This window comes from Centrocercus urophasianus, unplaced genomic scaffold, assembly GCF_019232065.1.
Source record: "Centrocercus urophasianus isolate 14NV4802_14NV808 unplaced genomic scaffold, USGS_Curo_1.0 seq_46, whole genome shotgun sequence".
Lineage (NCBI taxonomy): Eukaryota > Metazoa > Chordata > Aves > Galliformes > Phasianidae > Centrocercus > Centrocercus urophasianus.
Window position 1 is genome coordinate 155,968 of NW_024885044.1, and position 24,219 is coordinate 180,186.

General features: G+C 45.7%; 1 protein-coding gene across 6 annotated transcripts in view; it reads right to left on the reverse strand.

Moving 5' to 3' along the window:
• Positions 1 to 21,863, reverse strand: part of LOC122168759 (plasmanylethanolamine desaturase-like) — a 45,935-nt gene extending 24,072 nt beyond the window's left edge. Inside the window, exons 1-9 of one of the 6 annotated variants that reach the window (XR_006171357.1) lie at positions 21,608 to 21,863; positions 18,690 to 18,809; positions 15,851 to 15,964; positions 8,925 to 9,016; positions 7,727 to 7,871; positions 6,912 to 7,124; positions 4,358 to 4,768; positions 2,179 to 2,324; positions 359 to 702 (exon numbers count right to left, since the gene is read on the reverse strand). Coding sequence is in view for 4 of the 6 variants with exons in the window: in XM_042834314.1 (XP_042690248.1) it covers positions 4,647 to 4,768; positions 6,912 to 7,124; positions 7,727 to 7,871; positions 8,925 to 9,016; positions 15,851 to 15,964; positions 18,690 to 18,809; positions 21,608 to 21,863 (1,062 nt within the window). In the remaining 2 variants the exon portion in view is untranslated. Of the gene's footprint in view, positions 1 to 358; positions 703 to 2,178; positions 2,325 to 3,601; positions 4,769 to 6,911; positions 7,125 to 7,726; positions 7,872 to 8,924; positions 9,017 to 15,850; positions 15,965 to 18,689; positions 18,810 to 21,607 lie in introns of those variants that run through there. The other 5 variants (XR_006171356.1, XM_042834315.1, XM_042834314.1 and 2 more) reach the window with 5 other exon arrangements.
• Between the last annotated feature and the right edge of the window lie 2,356 nt (positions 21,864 to 24,219).

The window sequence follows — 24,219 nt, forward strand, 5'->3', positions numbered from 1 at the left end:
CCCAACGCGGGAAGCGAGGCCTCGCGGTGCAGGCGGGCGCGCGCTAAAGGCGAGGCGGCGGCGGCGGCGAGCTGTGTGGTGCGCGCGGGAAGCCTTGTCACGCGGGCGGGCGCACAGGGGCTTAGGCGCACTTTCTGTTTGGCGGGGGGTGCCCGAGCTGTTCGTGCACTCCCAGGTCGGCAGCCGGCTTGTCTCGGGGAAAGCAGAGCCCTAACTCCTGCAGAGGCGCTTGAAGCACGGGCTTTTAAGTATTTAACATCCTATAAGACTCCAATGGAATTAACAGTTGCCAAACCACGTTCGTTATGGCCAGAACACAGGCAACATTTAGCTTCTAATGATCTTAAATTACCCACAGTCACTTGGTAATAATCTCATGTTGTTTATGTATTTTCTTGCCAAACGTCTTCCCATTACATTTTCAGCTAAGGAAAATATCAGTGGTGTAACACGGTCATTTCATTCGCTGACATTCTCTTGTTGCAGTCAAACACTGACAGCAACCTGTGCTGCACGAGCAGACAGCACCGTGCTGCTGCGAGGGCTCCGTGCAGCTCCTGTGACCACAGCCCAGGTGAGCAGGCAGCAGCCCTTGGTGCTCGAGCCCGTGATCCAGGCCCTCCCTTCTGCAGCAGGGAAGACACGGCGCAGATGGCTGTCCCCACTGTACTCCTGAAGGCTGGCACTATCCAGATACGGAATCTGGAAAAGCCAAGGCCAGATGAGACACAACAGCAGGAGGACCTACAGCGCTGTGCTTCATCAGCACAATTTTTCCTTAGCTCTCTATAATCAGTACAGTAAGAAGAAGAAAACAAACAATAACAACAAAAACCTGAAAGGAAATGAATTAATGAATTCTGCTTTGTCTTACACTATATATTCCCAAAATTTTGTCCTGAGACATCACATAGAAATTTCACAGAAATTATTACTAAGTAAAAGATTTAAAGGCTCATTACTGTCATTCAAACCCTTATTCTGTTACATCAACTCCAAAGAGCACAGCTTTTAGCTGCAAACAGCCACGGTACCGTTTCTACCAGTTATTCATTGATGCTGCTTTAAAAATAGCAACACCAGTCTTGCTGGTTAGACTACAATTTAATCCTAAGGCTTTATTTCAGACAGGCTGAGAGCAGCAGAGGAAGCGAACAGGGCAGAAGCTAGGTGGCACGATTGCTCAGCAAACCTGACCCGGAGCTGGGGGTGCAGATGCCAGGTGCTCCCGTTGGAACTGCTGCAGTTCTGGGGCAAGGTGGGTGCTCAGTGCAGCCCCACTGCAGCAGTCCCCTCCCCTCTGTGCCAGGTGCGGGAGGGGATAACAGGTATGGGCACTTCGCGACAGCCCAAACCTCCTACTTTGGACCCGCTCCATGCAGGGATTGAGGCAGCATTTTGCCAGGCTGCTGCTGCTGGAGGCTGTTCTGCACCCCTCCTGCTGCTGTTCTGGGAACTACAGGACACCGTGCAGTCGTTCCTTGCTTTCACAGAGCTAATGCTTCCCCTTGTAGACAAGGCCCCAAACAACTGTGCTAGGGTTGCTCTGCAGCACTAGAGATGCAAAAATGAGGAATCTGCTCCCACTTGTTCCTTGCAGTGCCACGAGCAACATGGTGAGAAAACCACAAAGCCAGGGAAGCCACCAGCCTGGCAACATGCTGCCCTGGAGCCCCAGGGAGCAGAAGGCCATCTGCATCTTTCTGAGAAGTGACAGAGTGAAACCAAGCAACCTCTACAAGTGTCAGTCACACTGAAGCACAGGCCCTCAGAGGGGCTGGTTTTGTTTTAGCTCTAATCTGTTCCTAATCAACTTAAGGCAAATTCATCTTAAGCCAGATTTACATCTGTTGAGAAGGATCCACGTTGTTTTTTGCTCCAGAATCGCCATGTGGACTTGACAGAGGCACCTACTGCTTTAAAAAGGTGAAGGAGCTCCTGGAATCCAGAAGAAAGACCAGAACCAAGCCAGCATTCATTAACACTCTGCTAAGGACACTGCTTTACTCAACTCCAGTGAATTGAGCAGAAAGGAAGGGAGTAGGACAGGAGAGAGAGAAAACCAAGGACTAGAAAGCTGTTAGAATATGAATTACGGGAGCCTCAGGACAGAACGAGACATGAATTTAGATTTCTGTCAAGATATGAGAGGTAACTATTACTGCTCTTTGTACTCACAGCTTTGTACTCTATACTCCTAGAACTGTAGGAACTTGCACACTGGAATGGGAGAAGAGGGAGAAGTGTTCTTTGTTCTGGGCCACGATTGTTTGCATCCCCACCACAGCAGTATTCATCACGTTTTAGTTCAACTTCTGTCACACCTGTTACACCAAAGAAATTTAAAATGAGTTTTAGCCACAAGTTGTGAATATTACTGGATCTAACTTAACTGATTCAAAGTAACGAACATCACATCAGCTTGCCCAATAGGGGAACCTACCATTCTTCCCACAAAAATTTAAAGTCATGTATCAGTCTGTGATATACAAAAGTCAGTACCTGGAAATTAGAACTAGCTTTATCATTACGTGTTCTAGGAACTACTTTGACCCAACAGATACGGCACAGAATCAAGCTTCATAAATACCTGGATTGAAGAGAAGCAACATTAATTAACAAAGAGCTTGACATCCTGTAACAACCTCCCCTAACCAGGCTGGCAGATTCTGGCCGCTGCCCCCAGCACTGCGTGTTCCTATGCATGGCCTTCTTCACCGAGGCTGGTCTTGGGAGACCTTGGGTGAGAGCTGCCCTTTTCAACAAGGGCAACACAAAATCACACAGTTATTTTCCTCAGTAGCATTATAAAAGGAATACTCCTCCCTTTTCCTCAGTTTCAACTAAATGCTTACCAAAATGTTCTTTACCATCAAAGCTACATGGAGACCCCAGCACTGACTGTAACAATTGGAGAAGACGATTTCACATAATAGTAAAAATGCTGTCCTTAAGGGTCTGAATCATTTAAGCATATTAAACACTTGGTACCTGTAGTACCAACTGTGACTTTATTTGTAGAAGCCAGCTCAGACTTCAGCATTCATCAGTTCTCACTGAAGGAGAGTTGCAAAGTCCCAACCCTTCAATGTGTCATCCATCACTGAAAATTGGTACTTGAAAGCTTACACACACAGCAAGGTCAAGGTCAGTCTGAACCTATGACTTAAAAAACCCTTACCACACACTTCAGGAAAGTACAGTATAAACTCAATACAGTTTACAACTAGTGAAGAGAATCTTCGGTTTGACCTTCAGGAAGATTTCATTTAGAAGAGAATTAAACAAGAAGCAAACCACATTCACTCAATTCAGTGCCTGTTGGATGTAAACACTTAATATTGTGCTAAGGGAATTTTTTTTCCCAATCTTATCCTTAGCATCCAATGCCATTGCAGCTAATTGCACTTCTGGAAAGGTGCTGACGTCTGGTGTAATGCAATACTGAGCTCCTAACAAAGTTGAAGAACAAGTCACCACTTCAACCTAAACAAGGCTTAACAGGCTGCAAAATACTCAGGTGCTTGGAACTGCATTTTACAATCAAGTGATCAAGTCTGGACTAAATGCTGAGAATGCATGAATGAAGAACAGCAACAAGTCATAACAAATGTGATTAGTATTATCCAGTTGCTCTGTTATAAATATATTATATACATTCAAACATCACATTAAAATATTATTCCGTTACACCAGAAGAGATTAAGGCTTTATATTATTTACAGAAACAAGCAAGCACCTTAAAAAAAATATGAACAAAACATCAGTCATTGACGTTTCCCTTCTAACATTACAAGTTTGATACCTTGAGCTCTCGAATACAGCTATTTGCAATGTGCCCAATGCTATAACTATTTCAAACATTTATTGTCAGGGTAGGAAACACTTAATAGAAGGCTCAGCAGTGAGCACTCCACACAAACAAATGCAAGCATGTGCTGTGCCCTCCCCTTCCTCAGGCAGTTGTTAAGGTACAACTGAAGGCTTATACAGAAATGGTTTGCCCGATTTCATGTAGAGAGTAGAACAATTTTATGTTAAGGGAAACTGAGGACACTTAAGGATTCATGACCCACTGGTGGAGTGGGATTCTCAAAGTTCTGTTCCACATTACATCAGTTAGATTCAACATGATAGCAAAGATGGAGCTGCAAGTTTACCAAACAAAGAGTGCATTGAACAGTGACAATTTTATAGGCTTCCAGTACTGCCACACTGTTTTCATGCAGTGTTATTTGGACTCGAACATGAAGTGACAAACTGTGGTCACCATTCCCCCCCAGAGGTCTTAGGCAACAAGCTATTTTTGAAGTGTTAAATAATGTTGATACAACACGTTTACAAAGCCACCACGTACCAATGAAGTAACTGTCCTGCCTTCTGGCTTGCCTGACAGCTTTACAAAATACAGTGATGAAGTACTTTCTAGGATGTAAGCGACTTGGCTAAACAAAAGGTGCTCAGTAAAAGTAATCATCTTCAAGTATTGTTTTAAGAATTAGTTCTTTAAATTACAGTCTGTTAGCACTTCTTAGTTTGTGCTTTAGAGTCTGTTATTTCTTTGCAGGTCTTGAATTTGGCTGATGGCTTCTTTAAAAAAAAAAAAATTGGCAACAAAGGTAAGGACTGCAGACGGCTGGCAAAGGTTATTTAATTTTCTGAGCCCATTTCATGTCATCTGCTCTTGGCTTCTCCCCAGTAAGTCCTTGGATCATGTTCTCCAAACACCTCCAGAATCCAATCTTCTCTAATGGATAGTTCAGCCAACCTAAGTGGAAGAAAAAAAAAAGTTCATCACAGCATCCAAAGTATTGCAGTATTCAGTGACATCTTTAATTTAAACACAAAGGAAATAGCTAAGAGGTGGACTACAGCCACTGCAAAGCTGTCACAAAGAGGTCATCAAGTTTAACTGATGTGTGTTAAAAGCAAGATGTTTGTATTAGCAGCACTTCAGATTCAGCACTGACATTCAAACAAACAAGACCCAGCAATTTCAATTATTTCCCCTCTAGGTTAGTTTCCCCATGACCAAGAGCCAGCATGGCTTTTTCCCCGTTTTTCTCACTAGTTTGTACAGCAGGACAATACACACACGTAACACAATACCAAAATGCATTATGAGTGCTACTTACACTTTCTAGAAAAACTGAGATCTCAGGAACCTAAACAACGCTAAGAATAAAGTAAAAACTTTTCCTTACAAAAAGCCTCAAGCATTGACAGTGCCAATATCAACGTTCCCTTTTAAAGTACTTTTATTTTCACCCAGGGAAGGCATAACACATTTAAGTTTGCTTAACTGATTGCTATTAAAGCTGTGGTGGGGAAGCCTTGCTGTAGCACCATGCTGCACTTAACAGAAGCAGAAGGTGAACAGTTCCTGGATTAAAAGGACACCACTGCTAGCAGCATGCACCCAAAAGCACGCAGCTCAGCTAACCTCACTTCTGCTTCCAAGTCACCAGGAAGGCTTCAACGGGTTAATATGGGACAGGCTCCTTGTACTTACGTAAAAATGGCACTAAATGGCATAATGTAACAAAAGTTTAATGCATCTTTCCTAGCTTGCAAATTTAGGGTAGTTTAAGTGCTTAGTAGGATTGTGAGGCTGAAGTCATACAGGTTTAATAGGCCTCACGATGAATTCAGAAGGGCTTTGATGTGTATTTCTGGAACAAGGAAAAAAAGCAAAAGGAAACAACAGCAAAGGAAAGGCAGAATGAAGACGTTGTAACCACAATGGGAACAGTGAGCTAGCAGCAGTTCTGCTAGAGGAAAGAGACAGCAGAAGTGCACAGGTCAGCTCTTAAAGCATACTCCTTGGATGTGGCTGTCTTCTCTTAAATGTGCTCTGCACTTATTAACTAACAACTGTATTACAGTAACTACTCGTATTTCACACAGTGAAGGTTCACTTTAAATAGCACATGGATAGCTTATTTCTGTCCTTTCCATCGTTCATGTTCTAGAAAAGCAATTATGACTACAGAAACACTACTCCACTGAAAAAAAAAAAAAAAAATCAAATATACAATCTATCACACTGCTTTACATCACAGTAAAATGGTATGAAGATTTTTTTAAAATTTTAAACAAGAACAAAGAAGTAACTAGCTCAAGAACACTGAACAGTCCAGCTCCAACTTTCAGTGTTCTACTGTATCACTTCAGGACATAGTGGGACTGAAAAAACTCATGAGGTGCCAAGATTTTTGTGATCATCTGTGAAGTCAAGTTTCTTAGAAATTGTAATTCTGGTCATAAGAACTAGATTTGTTTCCTGATAGAGATTTCAAAACTGACAGAAACTGCTTGTAAAAGCCAACAACAGAAGTAAGAACAATAGCTTATTTCCAGTCATCTGATTGACTTGATAGCTTGTTCAGAACTGTGCAACACTGGTGAGTATACCAGTCTCCACAGGAGGCACAGCACTGAACACAGACACAGGAACCTACAGTCAGTTTCCTCCAAGTCTGTCCTCTCCTCTGCCTCAAATGAGATAGAATAAATGATGAAAATCCAGAAGTTTTGCTTTAGAAATGAAAATTCAAGGCGAGCTGCACTGGCAGATGAAATGATGCTCTTTGAGCAAGAAGTATCAGTAGCTTTAGCACTTCAGTGAGCAAAATGCGTTGCTAGGATGAGGTTCCCAAGATACTGGGCAATTAGATCTCAATAAGACTGCCTATCTCACTGAAAGTTATCTTCTATCCAGTCATAAATCTTACTCATTTTTTTAATGTAACAATAATAATTATGGCTGCAGGAGCTCTTACTAAAACTTACAACATGCCTTTTTCTGTATTTAATAGGCTGTCACTAAATTACATCTTGCCATGGGAATTATACGAGACTACCAAAAAAACAAAATCCAACACTTTGCAGTATGAACCAGATGACAGTACCAGTTGTAATGCAGAAGTATGTCTCATGTGGAGACACATGGTGAATCCTGTGATGTTTCCGAGGCAGGATAACATGCCAGTCCTGTAGAAAGATGACCCAGCGTGGAAGACCAAAATACGTGTGAGACCACTTGTGAATCTGGTTCGTCATGGTTATGAAGATGATAAGGGCAAAGACATAGCACTCCCAAGGACATGTTTCATACAGTGCTTCTGCAAAACAAGATTTGTATCTTTAAATAGTTTTTCATAAAAAAGTAAATTTCTACTAGGAAAGTGTGGTATTGCTCAGCCAGACCTGACTGGAACTGCAGGAAATATCAAGGGCCTCAAAAAAGTTGCTTCAGCAAATGTCGTAAGAGCCAATGAGCCATAAATAGCTTCCATATATCACAAGAAAGACTGGGATGTGTCAGCATTGCCAAGTTGCAGTAAACAGGAAGTTAAACCCTGAATTTTTATCTATGAAATTAAATTAGTCATCTTTAATTCTTGCTCGTCTAGCATTCAATTAAAGTACTTCTACACACAGATGAAGCATTTAATGTGGTTTACAGCAAAGAGTTTTCTTGCTTAGTTTGATTTCTTGCTGTAGGAGAAGTTTGCTTCTAATACTTCCTTAGAAAACTCTTCAGAGATTTGTTGGGCTAAAGAAAATGTTTGCTTCCCCTTCAAGTAAAACAGTTTCCCTCCCGTGCTCCTCTAGGGAGGACTGTGTTTCCAACAGCAATTATTTGTCATCTCACATTCATTGATTTCTTCTATCCTCATCAACAAAAATGCCAAATCCACGTAAGTCGTGGCTAACAGCTTACCTGGGGAAAAGGAAACAAATTTGTATGCCATGTTTGCCAATGGGACCAACGTCATGAAGCAGTTGTCTCCGTTGGTCTCTATGAAATCATGCCTGGTAATTGCTGTAGGGTCAATATGATGTTCTCTAAAGGGTCTGATGAAAGCCTGAGAAAACAAGTTGAGAAAATGTGTCCCAAGATTCATCATGGAAAGAAAAAAAGAAAAACCTGAAATGGCATCTGAATATACAGTCTCAGAAGAGAGAGAGTGCAAAAGTAGTAAGTAGGAGAGGGATAGTAAAACAAGGATCGTTATTTGCCTCCAACACACGTGTAGTTCATGCAGAGGCATTCTGATCATTGTGAGCCCTGCTGTTATGTAATACAGTTTCCTGCGGCACTTTTTTTCCCCCTTGACACATGTTCCACAGATACAGACAGTAATGGACTACTAAATCTGTTGAAGGCAAACAAAATTAAGTTCAAAATCAACAGGCTGAATTTCACTGAGCTGGTTCTCTTATTTCTGAATAACTGCAAGGAATATCCCATATACACTTTTTTTTTTTTTAAGAGAATGTACTAATATTAGACTGTGAGGAACAACTAACGGTAGTTATGAGAAAGGCTATCTTAAAAAACAGGTTACTGTTTATTATGTCAGTACATTTTCCTCTAAGTATCTGGCATTTGTAGCTTTGTGTGTAATACATCATTTACACTAGCAGCCGGGGGCACCAAGAAGTAGAAAAACCTTTCACTAGAGCTTCTTCATATTTTCTATAGAACTGCTAAAGAGTTCAGCTGCAAGAACAGAACTCTTGGTGAAGCAGGACAGGGAAATTCTGTACTTCCACCTCTTGGAAGCTCTACATAAGTCTAGTCAGGTTTCTACACTTGTGTGCCACAAGCTATTTCACTGCCACTTGGGAAGGCTTGTGAACACTGGTATTGCAGATCTGTGTGCAAAGCTAATCAGGGTGATAAAATGTAACAGCATCACCTCGCACATGTCACCAGGACAACATCTAAGCATGGTGCTTGGAGCACTGCACCAGCAGTATATTGTGCCATTAAGAAGAGGAGAGTACAAAGCAGAGGAGTTGGTTACGCCTGCAAGCTGCAAGAAGGGTACCTGTCCAACACAGCTGAGAATACTGGAAGTGTTTCAGAACAGGATTTCATTATTTTTTAATGTTTAAGGATAAGAATCTCAAACCTTTCCAACAATGGGTAGCTCCACAGATCCCCAGGTGTCTGCCCCCCAGTGAAATAATCCTGATAGAAAGTCTGCTGTAATTACACCTGCAACTTGAATGAAGAGAGACATACAGTTAGATATGCAAAATCATTTTTTTACTGATACATCCACACTGTCTACTTGTTTTCACAGATTTATTTGCTTATCTACTTTTACATCAGATGTTTACAGCCAGGTGAGATCTACCCAACCTGAATACATCTAAGGCCAAGTAACTAGGAACAATGGTTAAGAAGGTATCGAGTGGACAGGTTTTCACTATAAACAATGAGCTTTGTCTCTGTCCATCTCCTAGAAAAGAGCTTGTTAATCTTTGCAATTGCTGGCACACAAAAGATTAATACATTTAAACCATGTCATTTGGATCATTTCCAAATGCGCCTTCTCCCTGGATCTACCCACCTTTCTTCATTCACAGTGTTTAACAGATTATTTGCTACAATTATAGCTGCTAAAACTATAAAATGCTACTACCAGCAGACCCTTCTTCTTCTCCCTTGGTCCCTTGTATCTGCAGGCAGGGAACACAGAACTATGACATTCCACATAAGCAACAATGAAGAAATCACTCCATGGCACAGGAAGACTGCTGACTAAATAAGATCGGAATGGCAAACAACTTGGTGCCTTTATCACCTGCCGTGCTTCAGGCAGCGGCCCAGGTTCGTGACTCACTCTACAGGACAACCCACACCTGTCACACTTCGACACCACTTCAGGTACACCATTAAACACAGTTTGCTACAATAGAATTTTTCCAGATGACAGGTTCTAAATTCTTGCCATTGGCACCAATTAAAGATAATTTTCAGTTCTTGCATTCTTGCACATTTCTGCCTTCCTTCTCTGGATAATCCTGTACCCACTATTCAAGATTCAGGGCAATCCTGACACTTAAGAGTAAGAACATAAGAGATGTTATTTGATCAGAACAGCAGTACATTTTCCAGTCAGTCACAGATCTGTCAGATGTTGTTCACAAATACACAATTGTTCTGCATCTGTAGAAGAAATCCTACTCCCAGGTTCCTAAGCCCTTGAGAAATAGTTTCCAACGCAGTCTGAGATGCCCTCCTGCGTAAGTGCTACTGCCAGGATCTTGACACTTTTGAGGAAGAAAATTCAAAAATTGCCCTTGTTTGTAACTTGGAGGCTGGGGGAATATAACAGACAGTACAGCAATATAGCTGTAGCAGCACAGCACAGAGGAGGAACACTGCCTTGGGACCTGTGCACTCATAGGATTTAAGACGGTCAGATGCTGCTCATCAAAGAACACAGACATTCAGAGGTACCAGTCGTAGCCTGCATGCCTTGCTCTGAGCAGTTTATTATAGAGGTTAACCAGATGAACTGTTTGAATCAAATCCAGATTTGAAGAATAAATCAGATTAAGAATCAGAGTCCTTTTCCAGTGCAGTGCTGTCCTTTCAGGTTAGTACATATCGCAGAGAGCTGTGCCTGCTCAATTATTCTGAGACTGACCAACTGCTCAGTGCATGTACACACACCTGGCGGCTCTCTGGAGTATTAAAGCTCTGACAGGGAAAGGCAGAACACACCTCTTAGCTGCAGCTCTGGTTAAGCAGAAGTGCTACCCAGATTTCTAAACAGCTACTGCATTACATATGCACATGGGAACACAGTCTGATCTCAGTGCAAATCCCTCAAGAATCATACAAAAAGTTCATGCCAGCTGAGGTGCTACCTACCGAACTTGCAGTCTGCTATAAAACGGTCACAGCAATAGAAATACAAAGAGTGCTCATAGCGTGCGTTTCAAAGCATCTTAGTTAGCAATCCCCTCCTCTCATTTGATGGTCAGAGCATAAGGCACAGTCAGTTACTCCTGGCACGTCTAGAAGCTCAGGAAGGAGCCCGTAACTGCCTGCCTGCCCTCACCAACGCAGCCACAGGGATGGGGCAGAGCGGCTGGAACTTAGTTCTTCAGTTTTCCCTGCTGATGTTTAGAGAAATCAGTTTGTCTGGGCAGCCTGGTCTAGTGGTTGACAACCATGCACACAATAGAGGGGGTTGAAACTAGATGGCCTTTTTCAACCCGGGCCATTCTATGATCCTATGAAATTCCCCATTGTAACAGCCTCTGCAGAAGAAACAGCAGAGTTTCATAATGCAGGAGACTTATTTGTGCTCTGACTGCATTATTAACTCCTCTTCAGAGGTCTGGGAAGACAGCAGAACTCCTGGCTTTCTCCTCCACTGGCCAGAATTTGCTTCTCTGTCTGAAAACCTCCCTCAAGTGCAGCTTCTCCATCATAGAGCAAAGCTTTCTGTGGCAGGCAGGTACACCTCTGCCTGCTAAGAACTTAGGCAAGGCAATTGCAACACATCTGTAATCCAAATCAAAAGTTATAAGCATTAGTATACCAGTTCCTCTTGCTTTAGTTCCAAACCATTCTGTTACTCCTCTCCCTCTCAAGAACTGAAGGCATCAGTGACACAGGCTGGCAGGAGATATGCCAGGAATTAAAAACAACCAATGTGCATCTCCTTGTAAGTCATGCAATTTACACCAGCCCTGACTTGGACCTCACCTGATCTTCTAACCACCAACCAGGGCATTTTGGTCAGCTGCCTCAAGAGTCCATTTTATGAAGTTCTTATAACACAAGCAGGATTGCTGAAGAACAGGTTTTTGCTTTTTTAGAACATGAAGAAGGACCAGATTGTTCTGTCACTATTGATCAAGTGCTCTTAAGCTTCAGGGCACAGCACTTTCCTCCGGTACACATGGCACAGTATACTTCACGTACAGCCTTCTCCTGGTTACATTTTGCTGAGCTTATCCTTCACTTCTACATTCCTTCTGTCTCCGTCGCTCTCATTACAAAAAGGGAGAAACAGGCTAACATGGCACCTACTTCACCAAAATGCTTTCTTTCCACATTATAGATTCCCCCTGCTGAATCCACCTGGATTCAACCCAAGCAGCCCAAATTCTTAAAGGAAGAAGCACCCACCACTATGTTTGTGTATCATCTTATTGCAGTGAATACAGCCCACACTTTATAAGCAGTAAGTTCTGTATGCTTGTTTCAGAGAAAAAATGAAAGCTACACGAGCAGCATAGTGGCTTTGGGATCTGCATCCAGCAACCGAAAGAGAGAACAGCCTTGATTTGAGGGAAAGATATCCAAACAACGCTTTGCTCTACTACAAGTGAACACCGTTCTCGCTGAGGTAATCACCCTATTAACCCCCCAGTTAACCCCCCTTCAGCACACTGCATTCTCAGAGCACACAACAACAGCAGGAAGAATAGCTAAAAGGCAAAAAACTGACCGCTCAACTAACAGCTCATACATTGTGTGGATGCCAAATGGTAGAAAGCTGAAAGGAAAGAACAAAGGAGTATGAAGAGTTGTATGAAAAGAAGAAAAACACTGTACCGCAGGTCACACTTGCATCCTCCTGCAGACTCAGAAGGCATATCAGACACCAAAGAGTTAATCTCAGTGTTCTCATATACTTGGCATTGTCCCCAGTTATAAAAAACTAAGGTGTGCCTTTGGAAAACCAAAGCATGGGTGTTCAGTTACCTTCCTCTTGTGGAACTGATCTTGTTGCTCTGTCATCAAGGCTGGGATGGCAAGGTAGGACAGCCCAACAGCCCTGAGCATTAGTTAAGATTTAACTGTAAGGTCAGAAACGCAGGGTACAACAGCAGCATATGTGTATGGACTGTACCCAGCTGGTTTACACACTGTTAGAAGACAGACCTGTAAAGCACCAGGAAAATACTGCTCTGTACACATTAATTTCTCTACCTCCTACAGTCGAGCCCATCTCAGGTCTGCATCTGAGGAGAGAGTAAGTATGCTGAGAACACAGGGAGATATGGTGCTGCAGTTCAGAAGCAAGCTGCAGAAGCTTCTCAAAGCAGCAGGATTTTTTGCTGTGCAAGCAAACTGCTGAATCAGGAGAGAATGAAGGTGCACTTCAGCCAGCTACAGGCATTTCAGACTAAGGGAGCACGACAGACACATCAGACTGCGAGAGTGGCTGTTCTCTCCCAGCTGTGACCCTTGGCAGACACCCATGGGGCATTGCTGAGGAAGGAAGTGCTCGCTGGCGCCAGGGACGTGCCAGGGAACACACAGGGCACGACATTACTCACAGGCACAGGGCTCAGGATGGCAGCATGCTGACACAGATAGTGCTTGAGTCACGGCTGCTCTGCTCCTGCTGTGGCCTGTTGGGACACCAAGCAATACGCAGGAGCCAAGGCCACAGAAAGCTCACTGCTCCTCAAGTACCAAAGGGAAGACGCCACAGTCTGTGCTTAAGGCCTTCTCTTCTGAGAGAGCCATGTACAACTTCCTGCAGCCCAGCAGCTCCCAGGCACCAGCAGAAGGAAGCCAGAGCTGCGTGCTTCAGGTATGGTGTGCAACAGACAGAGCGAGTCTGCGTGTTTGCAAAAAAAAAAATAAAAAGTTTTACTTAACTAATAACATTATATAACAGCATTTTTAATCAGTGTATGTAAGGACTGTGTTACAGCACCGCAGGGCAGGGAAGTTTGGCCAATGTCACAACAGAGAAATGTTGCACTGTTCAGAAATCAAAATACTGAAGTATCAGCTGTTTGTTGCTTACGTGCTTATAAAAATAAAACAACTCAGTCACCTGCATCCCACACTCAGCAGCTTTACTTTGGTGCAGTCAGTCACAGCTTGGTGCAGGCAGGGCTGTGATGCTATGGCAAGCTGCGACACCAAGAACATAACCCCCTGAGCAGGTATAAAGCACAACAGCTTAAGAGCAAGAAGAAAACAGCTAATCATTCTGGTGAGGTCCAACTGAGAAAGTCAGAAGAGCTGACAGAGTGAGCAAGCAGAGAACAGCTGAGATTTGAAATAAAAGAAGGGTCTGGATTTTATGTGTCTCTAGGGCACAAACCGTGCAGCTTGTGACACTGCCAGAAGATACCAGGTGAAAGAGACCCCCAAGGAATAAGGATGTTATCTGTCCTGGAGGCAAGCATCTGCAGAACCCAAGGCAAATGTTCATCTCATAAAAGCATGCCTTGGCTGAGGCTCACTACCCAATGAACTTGACTGGAACTGCATAATTTTATTTTCATATCTTCAATCTCAGTCTGTTAGTGCTAAGTAAGAGGATTATTCCTCTATTCCTACTATTTCCCCAGTTGATAGAGAGTTTGTGAAACACCTGGCATGTTTAAATAGCAAAATTCTGATAATCTTACCTAAGCCTCAGGTTCTTAAACAAGCACCACTGTGGGTACTTCTTCAGTAATATCTTAATTGCTTTCTTTCTGAAAATGTGTTTCTTCGTTAGGGCAGCCCTCCAGCACTACTGGGTGTTCTGAAGTGAAAGAGGCACCATTCTCGGTGAATGATAAAATTCACTGTAAAATTCTCCAGACAAAGCCTACTGCAACTTTAAGAAAGCCCCCAACAACACAGGAAGCAAACAGAGCCTTCCTTGTCTCTCAGCCACCGCAGCTGACATGAAGAGCAATAGCACATCTACTGAGCACACAAGCGAGCAGGGAAGCTCAGCTGGAGCTGTGCCACCAGCATCCCCCTGCTGCCAGGAGCATCAGGCAGGGAGACAGGCTCAGCCTTCCCTTGAGGGAATCACCCACAGCTGTTCTGCCAGAGAGCAGCTCCACACAGGGAGAGCTCATCTCTTAATCCAAGCACACACAGCTGGTGCCACAAGCCGCTACCCAAGCACAGCCAGCAGCTACATTTGTCACTGCACCTCCACAGCTCCCAGGGTCCTCTGCAGCAGGAAGGAACTGGACCTCCTGCACTGATCCGCTTTTAATGCAAGTAAGACAGAGGTACGTTGTAGCAGTGCAGGGGAAAGTGCAACAAGATGTCTAGTGGAAGTTTTGCCACTTCCATGGCAACAATTGTGGTGTCTGTCTTCAAAAGAGACTACAGTTTAGGACGTAGAACAGCTGCGTGCAGTTACTGCAGAGGCAGTGACATGCAGGTGTGGCTTATTAGGGCCAGCATTCAAAGGAGAACTTTCCTTTGCTAATAAAGATTTCCACACTCTAATTTCAAAGACATTTTTAATCAAAATTTCAAGCAGTAACTCATTTTAAAATACAAAGTAAATAAAAAACACAGAATTACAGCAGAAGATTCTGCCTCTTGCTGTAAGGCAGCAGGAACTGAAGCAGCTGACATACATGCAAAGCAGCCCACTTCATGGTGTGCTTCTGGCATCAGAACGGCTTTGCTGCAACGCATGCCAGAGCTCCCATACATCACACCCTCCTCACTGAGCTCTGTGGTGCTGCTGACTGAGGCATGGCCTTGCAGCACAGCTACTAAAGCTTGAAAGAAAAAGGTTTCAAGTTTGAAAATGAACTGGGTAATTTCTTTCTGCACGCCCCCCCCCCCGGCCAGTGCTCGTCTAAATAACAGTACATGTTAACAGGTCTCAAATAATTAATTCCCCATCAATCCCTCAAGTCAACAAAACCTAATTTTATCTTGTGCCATGTCACAATATGTTCCTAAAGATATCAGCATATGAGGCACTTTTATGCATACAAAAAGGTGACACAACTGTAACTAATTTCTAAGTCTACCCATTAAAAAACATAACATGACTGCACATAGAATTCAAGCAAACCTATTTGGCAAAAAGGCTTTAAAATCCTATAGAAATGAATGAGGAGGGGGAAAAAAAGAACCAGAATCCATACTGCAGCTTTTGCAATCCACGCTGCAAAGAGGCCCTGTACCTGGTTGGTATTAACATAATGCCTGTAGATATATCTCATGAATATTGAATAATGTTAGACAACACAAGCTTCTCTGAAGGCAAAAGAGCTTTCTAGCTTAACGTCATTTGTTTTGGAAGGCTCTTCTACTTACCACACAAATAACACATAAGCCAGCCTTGTCCCCTGGAATTATTCAGCTTCAGTGAAGTGTCCAAGGCTGTTCCACTAAGTGATGTCTCACTGCAGGGGAACAGTTCAGCTGCATCTGGAAAATTGGGAATATTAAACCCTCCTTTGCAGCCAGCCTTCCTAACCACCTACAAGAGGTTACTTGCGCACACGTGTGCAAATAATACTGAATCCGAACCTACACAACTGTCACCTTGCACGAAGAGGGTAACTTTCATAGCTCATCAGCAGGTGAAGACATTCAGAACACAGCACAACTGGATTTGACATACAAAAAGAGACATCCATCCTCTGCTTACACTCTTCCGACCTTGTGGAGAAGGGAGCTGCCCCACAACAGCTAAAGCAGCACATAACACAAGGCACTCACATGGGTTCCTCCTCCTGTTCGTCAAGACAAGCTTTAGTCAGCACTGAATGGCCTGCTCCAAAAGCTGTTCTGGAATAGCACCATAACGTCCCTGCCTGCTTTCTCACACTCAGCAGCACGGCGATGCACAGCAGGCTGTGAGCGCCCTGAGCAGCCTGCCTGCTCCCAGCACAGGAGTCGGTGCTCCCAGCCAGCAAGAACAGGACCAGACCTTCTGTCCCACTAATTTCTAGATTAAGTTATTCACAGCGTAGCCCACATTGCAGTTGTGTGCTTTTAAAGGCATTAAGGGAAAAAAAAAAAAAAAAAAAAAAAAAAAAAAAGGCTATGGCACAGCCTTTAACTGTAGACACAGAGCCTGAGCTAAGTAAAATGATACAGAAGGTTCAAACCACTCCCTGCTTTTTTGTTTGTTCTATTTAAAGAAAGGAAGTATTTACATAACAGCACACAGGGCATCCAGCAACCCTCCCAATGGCCTAGGCAGCGTATCAGATCCAGCCTATGGGATCACTGACTGCTTTGGGGTTTCTCCCACAGCTGTAACTTTCAAATACAAAGACCTGATGTCAACTCAGCACAGAGCAAGTTCAAACGTCTTTATTAGCAGAACATTTGTTCTGTGAGCTCAACTCAAAGGTCAGTATTCTAATCTAAGTGTCAGCAAAGCTTTGGACGGCGACACATCAAAGTTTGTGACCACCTTCCCTTCCCTGTTGTACTACATATGGTATTTAGAAAAGAGCACATTCAGGCAGATGGGTTTTACCAAACTTAACAAAAACTAATTACTGCTGTCATTCAGACACTACCCACACTTTACTTGAACAAATAATGCATTGACAACAAAAACAAGATAACATGTGGTACTTATTATTTTATTGCACTTGTTTTTGTGCATGCTATCAATAATTTCCACACTACTTTATTTGCACAGAATCCAGATTCTGCCACTTTAATCATTCACTACTACTTAAACAACATTATCAGTAAATTGGCTGCTTTATCAGTTAAACCGCTAACCAGGATATCAGAGAACTTAAGCTTTTATCAATATTAATTTTGAGATGAAAGCCAGTTGCAAACAGATTGCTCTACAGGTTAGCAATCGTTACTGATTCCCTCCCATATCTGCTCTCATTGCAGTGGAGCAGTTCCTCCTGGCTCCTTTCGGTGCTGCTGCCCTGTTGGCCAAGAGCAGGAAGGGAGCTGGCATCATTCCTAGAGGGAGCACACTGCTATCCAAGGGAAAGACAGCAACCTCCCAACAGACAGAAGGCACTGCTGCAAAAATTCACAGCACTGTTAATGGTTTACAGGGTGGTAATAATAATATCACATATTATTGAATTTTCTGCGTTTTTTTTTTTTTTTTTTTTTTTTTTTAATTGATGGTAATACGTAACTGTGATGAACAGGTGTTGTTCTTCTAAAACACAACGCACCTCACAGTTTATTAAAAAAAAACTGCTTTCATTATAAAGCACAGAAGCCAAACACCAGTAACCAGCTGTTACAATCAGAAAGATTAACGCAGTGGAAGGATGGTACAGAAACAAAACAGCAAAGGAACCAGCACAGATAGGATGGCATTTCACACAAAAAGTAAAGGCAAAGATCTTGGCTCGCAGAAAGGAGATCCTTCCCCACTTCCCTTAAGTGAGGTCTAAGAGAGGTGCAGCCAGGCTCCACCCCTTCTGCTTACACAGCTGAATTGCCTTCAACCTCTACTCCCAGGGCTGACTGGGTCTTTTCCCCTCGTGCTTCATCAGTGGTTCAGGCTGGGACTTAACAGTTCCCATACACTAGCTTATACAGATTGAGCCATCTTTTCAATGGCACAACTCAAAAAATCGTGTAAACACCGTACACCCCAAAACAGAAGTTCATAGAGCACTGGTTACGCACCAGCAACATACAAGAAGAGCTGCACAATGTCGAACTACTATTCTTCCCTCATTAAAAAAATCAGAAGCTTACCAGAAAATAACCAAAGAGAAGCATTGCAGAGCTGACTTCCAATCTTTTCAACCCAAGTCAAAAGCAAAGCAATCACAGATCTACCCACCAGCCAAGAACCAATGACAGTAACACTTCATAACACCAAAAACCCTCTGTTCATTGCAAGAAAGCCAAGCATTTGCAACTCACACCATATTTGAAGGGTCACTCAAGAAAGACCACTCCATACTGCCAAGACACAACAAAGTTAAATACTTCTGCACATCCGAGGCAAAGATAGGAAAGTGGAGGCAAACAAGAGCAGTCATCTGCAGCTTTTGCAGATGGTTTCAGTTTCAGAGTCACTAAGTCAATCACATGCGTGTCATTTTTTTCCCTTCCTAGTAAAAATTAAAGAGTAAAAGACTGCACATTTGTTTCCAGCATTACAAGAGACATTCTTGCCTTGTTCTTGTCATCTCTTACTTACATATCCCAACAATAATGGAGGGCGTGTGTTCAAGTCGCAAGTAGAAGAGAAGATTGTAAAAGTTGAAACAGATCAGAGAGAAGCATAAGATGACAGAGATCCACTCCTGTAGTCTTTTTCCTGTTGGAAAAGAATGAAAGAAAAAGTTTTACTTTTATCCAAGAGGACAAAAAGAAATCTGAGATAATACAGACTATTCTCCCACCCAGACGACTGCTCCGTTTGTCCAACAGGAAAATGAAACAAACTTATGCATGCCTCCGTGAATAACATTTCGTGAAGCAACATTCCTCTTCCCTGAGCCACTGCTGACCTGTTCTCTCGCCCATGCCTAAAGTAACAGACACAAACCAGACATCAGCTCGTATTGTCCTGCTTTCCTCTTCCCCATAGGAATGCCTTTTTATTTTGTTTTATATTGTTTTGGTTTTTTTTTTTTTTTTTTTTTTTTTTTTCTTTTTCAAATCTGCACAGCACTGAACATTCAGAGCTGCAAGTACAACTGAATCTGGGAACAAACATCTGGCCTCAGATGCCCCACAGTTAAGTCACAGTCTCAGACCTCGTGAACAGGAAAAAGCATCATCCTGCTTGTTGGTGGCCCCAGAATTGCTTTCTGAACATTGTAAGTACGTTTCTGGGGCTTATTTATTTAACCCACAACTGCTGCAGCCTTATCTTTACCTTCCTGCTCTCGAGCAGAAAACCATGACTTCCTAGCCAGGCTGGTACAGCAAGAGGCTGAATAAGGAAAGCGAAATAGGGGCATAAATTCTCTCTTGTACCTATCTGTACTACTTAATGCCTCTATAGTTACCTCAAAAACAAACAAACAAAAAAAACCCACACACAGACATCAGGTTATGGTAACCATTTTCACATTCAGGCTGAGAGGCTTTCTGCTGCTAATCACTGCTAGATTCTCACAGGGCACTGATGCTGAGAGGAAGGCAACACTCAAAGCGAGACCACATGGATTAAGGCATCAGAAACTTTAATACGTAATTGCCAGAGGCAGATCTGGGCTGCAACCCCAACCCAGCCAGGTCAGCACCCACCTCCTCCAGGCCCAGCACAACTGCCTCAGCCCTAATACTAAATTAAGACACAAGAACAAGTGTATTTCAATATAGCACCAGAACACAATGTGGGAGATTCTATAAAGAGATCTCTGGAGTAACAAAAGTAAGAGTTAATTAACGCTCACTTTCTGTTTAAGAAAGCCACACCCTCATTAGGGGGCCTAAATGGGTTCATCCTAGTGGATCAATTAGCAGTCTGCAGGGAAGCACCAGGCTCCTCACCAGGGAGCTCCATGGGCTCAGACTGTGCAAATGCTGCTGCCACTGAGTGTGGGATCCCAGGGCTGCCCTAAAGACCCCCAGGCCCAGCACTGGCACATCAGGAGAGCAAACAGCTGAAGGGCAGGAAGCCAGTGCCAAGAGCTTGTATTTGAAAAGCACTCACATTTCAATGCACATGGAAAGATAGGGATTCACTTAAAGAAACTGAGGAAGCACTGCAGAGCCACATTCACTCTGAACAGCTGTAACTCATGTCATTAAGAATTTAGTAGTCCAGCATCGCACGCTTATCCCAAAACACATTCTGATGCTGCTTATGTGTTATTTATGTAATGACTGGAGAAATCTGCACATCTAAAACATTACTGCAATTCACTGCTGCCAGACAGACACAGTGCTGCACAGACCTCCCAGGAGAACCATTCTGCAGATAACAACAGCAAGCTGAATTTGGAGGAAAAATCTTTTCCACATAAGTGAGAGTATAGGGAACGCATTAAGTTGGTGACTGCTCTTCTGTGAAGCACAGGAATCAATCACCTCCAACAGCTTCTTCTCCCCTGACACGTGGAGATGACCAACACATGCTGCAATAAGCACAGATGTGCCTCAAACAATACAGAAAAATGACAGACCTATGAGTGCCTTTTTTTTTTTTTTAAAAAAAACAAACAAACAAAAAAAAACATTACTTGGCTCTGTGCAAGCAGGAACACCTGCATCTCCATTTAGGACCTGAATGCCATGCTGAGCTGCTGGAAACTGCGAGCACACAGCTTGGAGTGCTGTGACACATCTGCTCCTTTGAGAGCCTTCATGTGTATGTGAAGCCTGTACTATGAACCACAGGAACACCTCGTGCTGCTCACACTGCCTGCTGATGCTTCAGACCTCTGACACACAGCAAGATTCGGGGAGATGAGCGGAGCAAAAGCTCAGCCTGCCCTCCCTGTTCACCTTCCTGAGGGGATGGGCACCTCAAGGCAGTTCACGAAACACTGCTGTATGGAAGCTCTGGTAGGCAGCCCGCTTAGCGAGCAAGCTCATGTATCTGCTTCTAGACGGAAAGGTTTTCTCCGGAGAGCTCATCTGGGCAGATCCCAGTTTAAAGCCTCTCCAGGAGCAGAACCGAGCTCAGCAGTGCGGAAAGTAGTTTCGCTTCACACCGACAGCTCCCCGACGTGCCGAGGTTGGGCTCAAAGCGCCCTGCGAGTCTCCACGTACGGATCGCGGCACCAAACGCAGAGCGCGGCCGAACTCGGCACTACCAGAGCCTTACGGAGCAGCATCGCGCGCAGCGAGGAGCGGACATCGCTCAGTGCAACACCCCAACGGGACCGAGCAAAGACCGCCCGAAGGCGTCAGCAGCGCAGCGCCGTCCCGCAGCCCCGCCCGGGCAGAGGCGCCGCGCCGCATCGAGCCCCGCGCCCGGCCGCCTTCAACCGGCGCAGTGTGGCCCAGCGCGCTGATAGCAGGGCTGCCCGAGCCGACGCCGGGCGGGGCCGCGCCGCTCAGCGCCGCAGCGGGCCCGGTCCGTCCCGGAGGGATTCCGAGCGGAGCGGCGCCCCCGCCGCCCCCGTCCCGAGAAGCCACCGCGGGCCCCGCCGCCCCCACCTGGCGAATAGAGCTCGGCCAACTCGCGGGCCCCGGCGTGCTGCGCTCCCCAGCGCCGGCTGCCGCTCTCGGGTTCTTCCGAGGCCTCGCCGGCCGGCCCCACCGCCTCCTCCCGCGGCGGCAGGCTCTCCATGGCCCGGCCGCGCGGCTCCGGGCCCCGGGGCGGCTGCTCCTCCTCCGTGCCGATGGGCAGCTGCGAGGGGCGCCCAGGGATCGCCGAGGCGTCCAGCGACAGCACTGCGGCCCGCGGCAGCATCGGGAAATGGGGCCGAGCCGCGGGGGGGAGGGGGGGATTGAGGGAGAGGAGGAGCGGGGACGGCGGGCGCGGCTGGACACGCCCCCACCGCCGCGCGCCCCTCGTCGGCTCCGCCACGCGACCTGCAGGCCAATGGGAAGAGGCGCTCGGTGCGGCGGGGCCAATGGCGTGGGGGGAGGGGCGGGAACACGTCTGGAGGCGCGCCGCGGGCACATCTGGCGACGGGAGCGCGCGGCGCGGCGGTGCAGCCGCCCCTGTGTCCGGCCGCGCTACTTTCTGCCGCCCCAAGGCTCAGCCAGGCCGCCGGCCGCGCAGATCCTCGCCGCGCCCCCACGTGGCCTCCTTCCGCGCCGCAGAGCCGGGACGGGGCAGCAGAGCTCAGACGGGAAGACCGCCACGCGGTGACTGCGCCCGCGCGCAGCGGCACCGCCCCGCAGTCCGCGCTCCGCCCGTTCCCGACAGGGGATCGCCTGCCCCCTGGCGGCGCCTCTGCGCGCTGCGTTTGTGGAAGTCTCTCCGCTCCCCGCGGCGGGCGCAGCCGTGCCAGGGCCGTCAGTTACCCGCAGCCCTTCATGTGGTGACTCAGCCCGCGCTCCTTAGTGGCGTCCGTTAAAAGCTGCGCGCCGAGCCGCTCGCTGATCCCCAGCAAACGCTCTCTTCAGCATAGAAAATACCAAGGGAAAAAGCCCCGACCAATACTATTAACGTCTATTAGTTTCGTTGTAATTTTTTTTCAAGGTCAAACAGAACAGCATTGAAATTAGAAGCGGTACAAATGACTGAGTAGATTCGGTTTAAACAATTCACTTACAGAGGGTGAAATGCTGAAGAGAGGTTTGTTGACTTCGAAGGTGATGTGTTTGCCAACGACACAACACGGGATGGAACGAAGCAACGGGAATGCACAGCCCGGACCTGACGCTGTGCTGACAGCAAATCATACCTCCGTGGAAAACGCTGTTCTGTCCCTTCGGGTCGTCTGAGCCCCCTCCACAGAGCTGGAAGTGCCCTCTGCACCGACCTGAACTGCACGAGTCTTACAAACCCAACCGCGCTTCTGATGCCAGCTAAGGCATGCAGTGTGCCTTCCACAGTCTGCCTTCATGCTCGGAGTACCACAAGTTAATTAACAACTAAGCGGAATCGTACGCTCAAATTAGCTCCGCTTTATGAAAAGTTGGCGTAGCGCCGCGCGAAGGGGCTGCGCCCGCCGAGATCCCGGCGCTGCCGGCAGGTGACGCCACGAGCCCGGGCACGGCCTGAGCCGCCCGTAGCACCGCCTGGCGGCGCTGGCGTGGAAGGGCAGCGGGGCGCGGCGGCTGTTTGCCGGCTAGTTGCGGCAGACATCACCTCAACAGCGTGGCTTTGCATAGACATTCTTCATAAGCATCATTATCTGCTCTTTTTTTTTTCTTTTTTTTTTTTCCTCAACAGTTTGCTGGGGAGCAGCAGGGACAGAGCTGACTGTCTCCTCTGCTGCGGTTAAGGGATGGCAATGATTGCAATGCATGTAGCACCTAGAGGTCCCGCTGCTGCACTGCCCAGAGGCGTCACAAGAAGCATTTTGACTCTACTCTAAGCACTTCCCCTTTCCCATCTGTACCTGAGGCCAGCCTACAGAACGATTTGGAGACATTTTTGAACACAGACCTGTGCTACGCCAGCTCCTTTGTGCAGTACTGCACAAGGCTCACAGTTCAAAACATCCAGAAGTCAGACTTGCTCCTCTCGCCTCTTACCCATTCTTATGCAATTCTTCCTGATCCGCGAGACAAGAAGCAGAAGCTGGCTGCAGTTCCTTTGCTGGACTCTCTGGCATGGGAAAGTATCAGTGAGTGAGAGAGCTGGAACAGCCACTCCTAGGGCTCCTTCCAAAGCCATACACGAAGAGACAGGGAGATGACGGGGTCCAAAAGCGACGTGTGGGGAGGTGGCATACCGTGGCTATTGCACCCAGTTCCTGGGCATTGCAGCCAGCAGTGCAGCCAGATGACACAGACCCAGGAGCTGTTCTCACATGCCAGTGCTCACCACCAACATGTCCTAACTGCTTCCCATGGTGCTCAACACAGGATGAGAGCAGCTGAATAAAAAGTAATTGTAAAGCCAAACATGCAGCCTTTAAAGCTTTTACAGAAGAATCTTGTTGTTCTTCATCATGGCCCATTCTCCTGCCAACCTCTCTAAAACTGACTTCAGTTTCCCTTGTCCTTAGCAGTATGCAGCACTAAGTTCCAGCTATCTGGCCCCAGCTTCAGGATCACTGAAGAGTTCTTCTTGTTTAGAAGTTTCCAAAATCAATAACTACTGATCTATTTCTGGGATGTCCTGACACTTGTTAGGGTTCCTTAAAAGG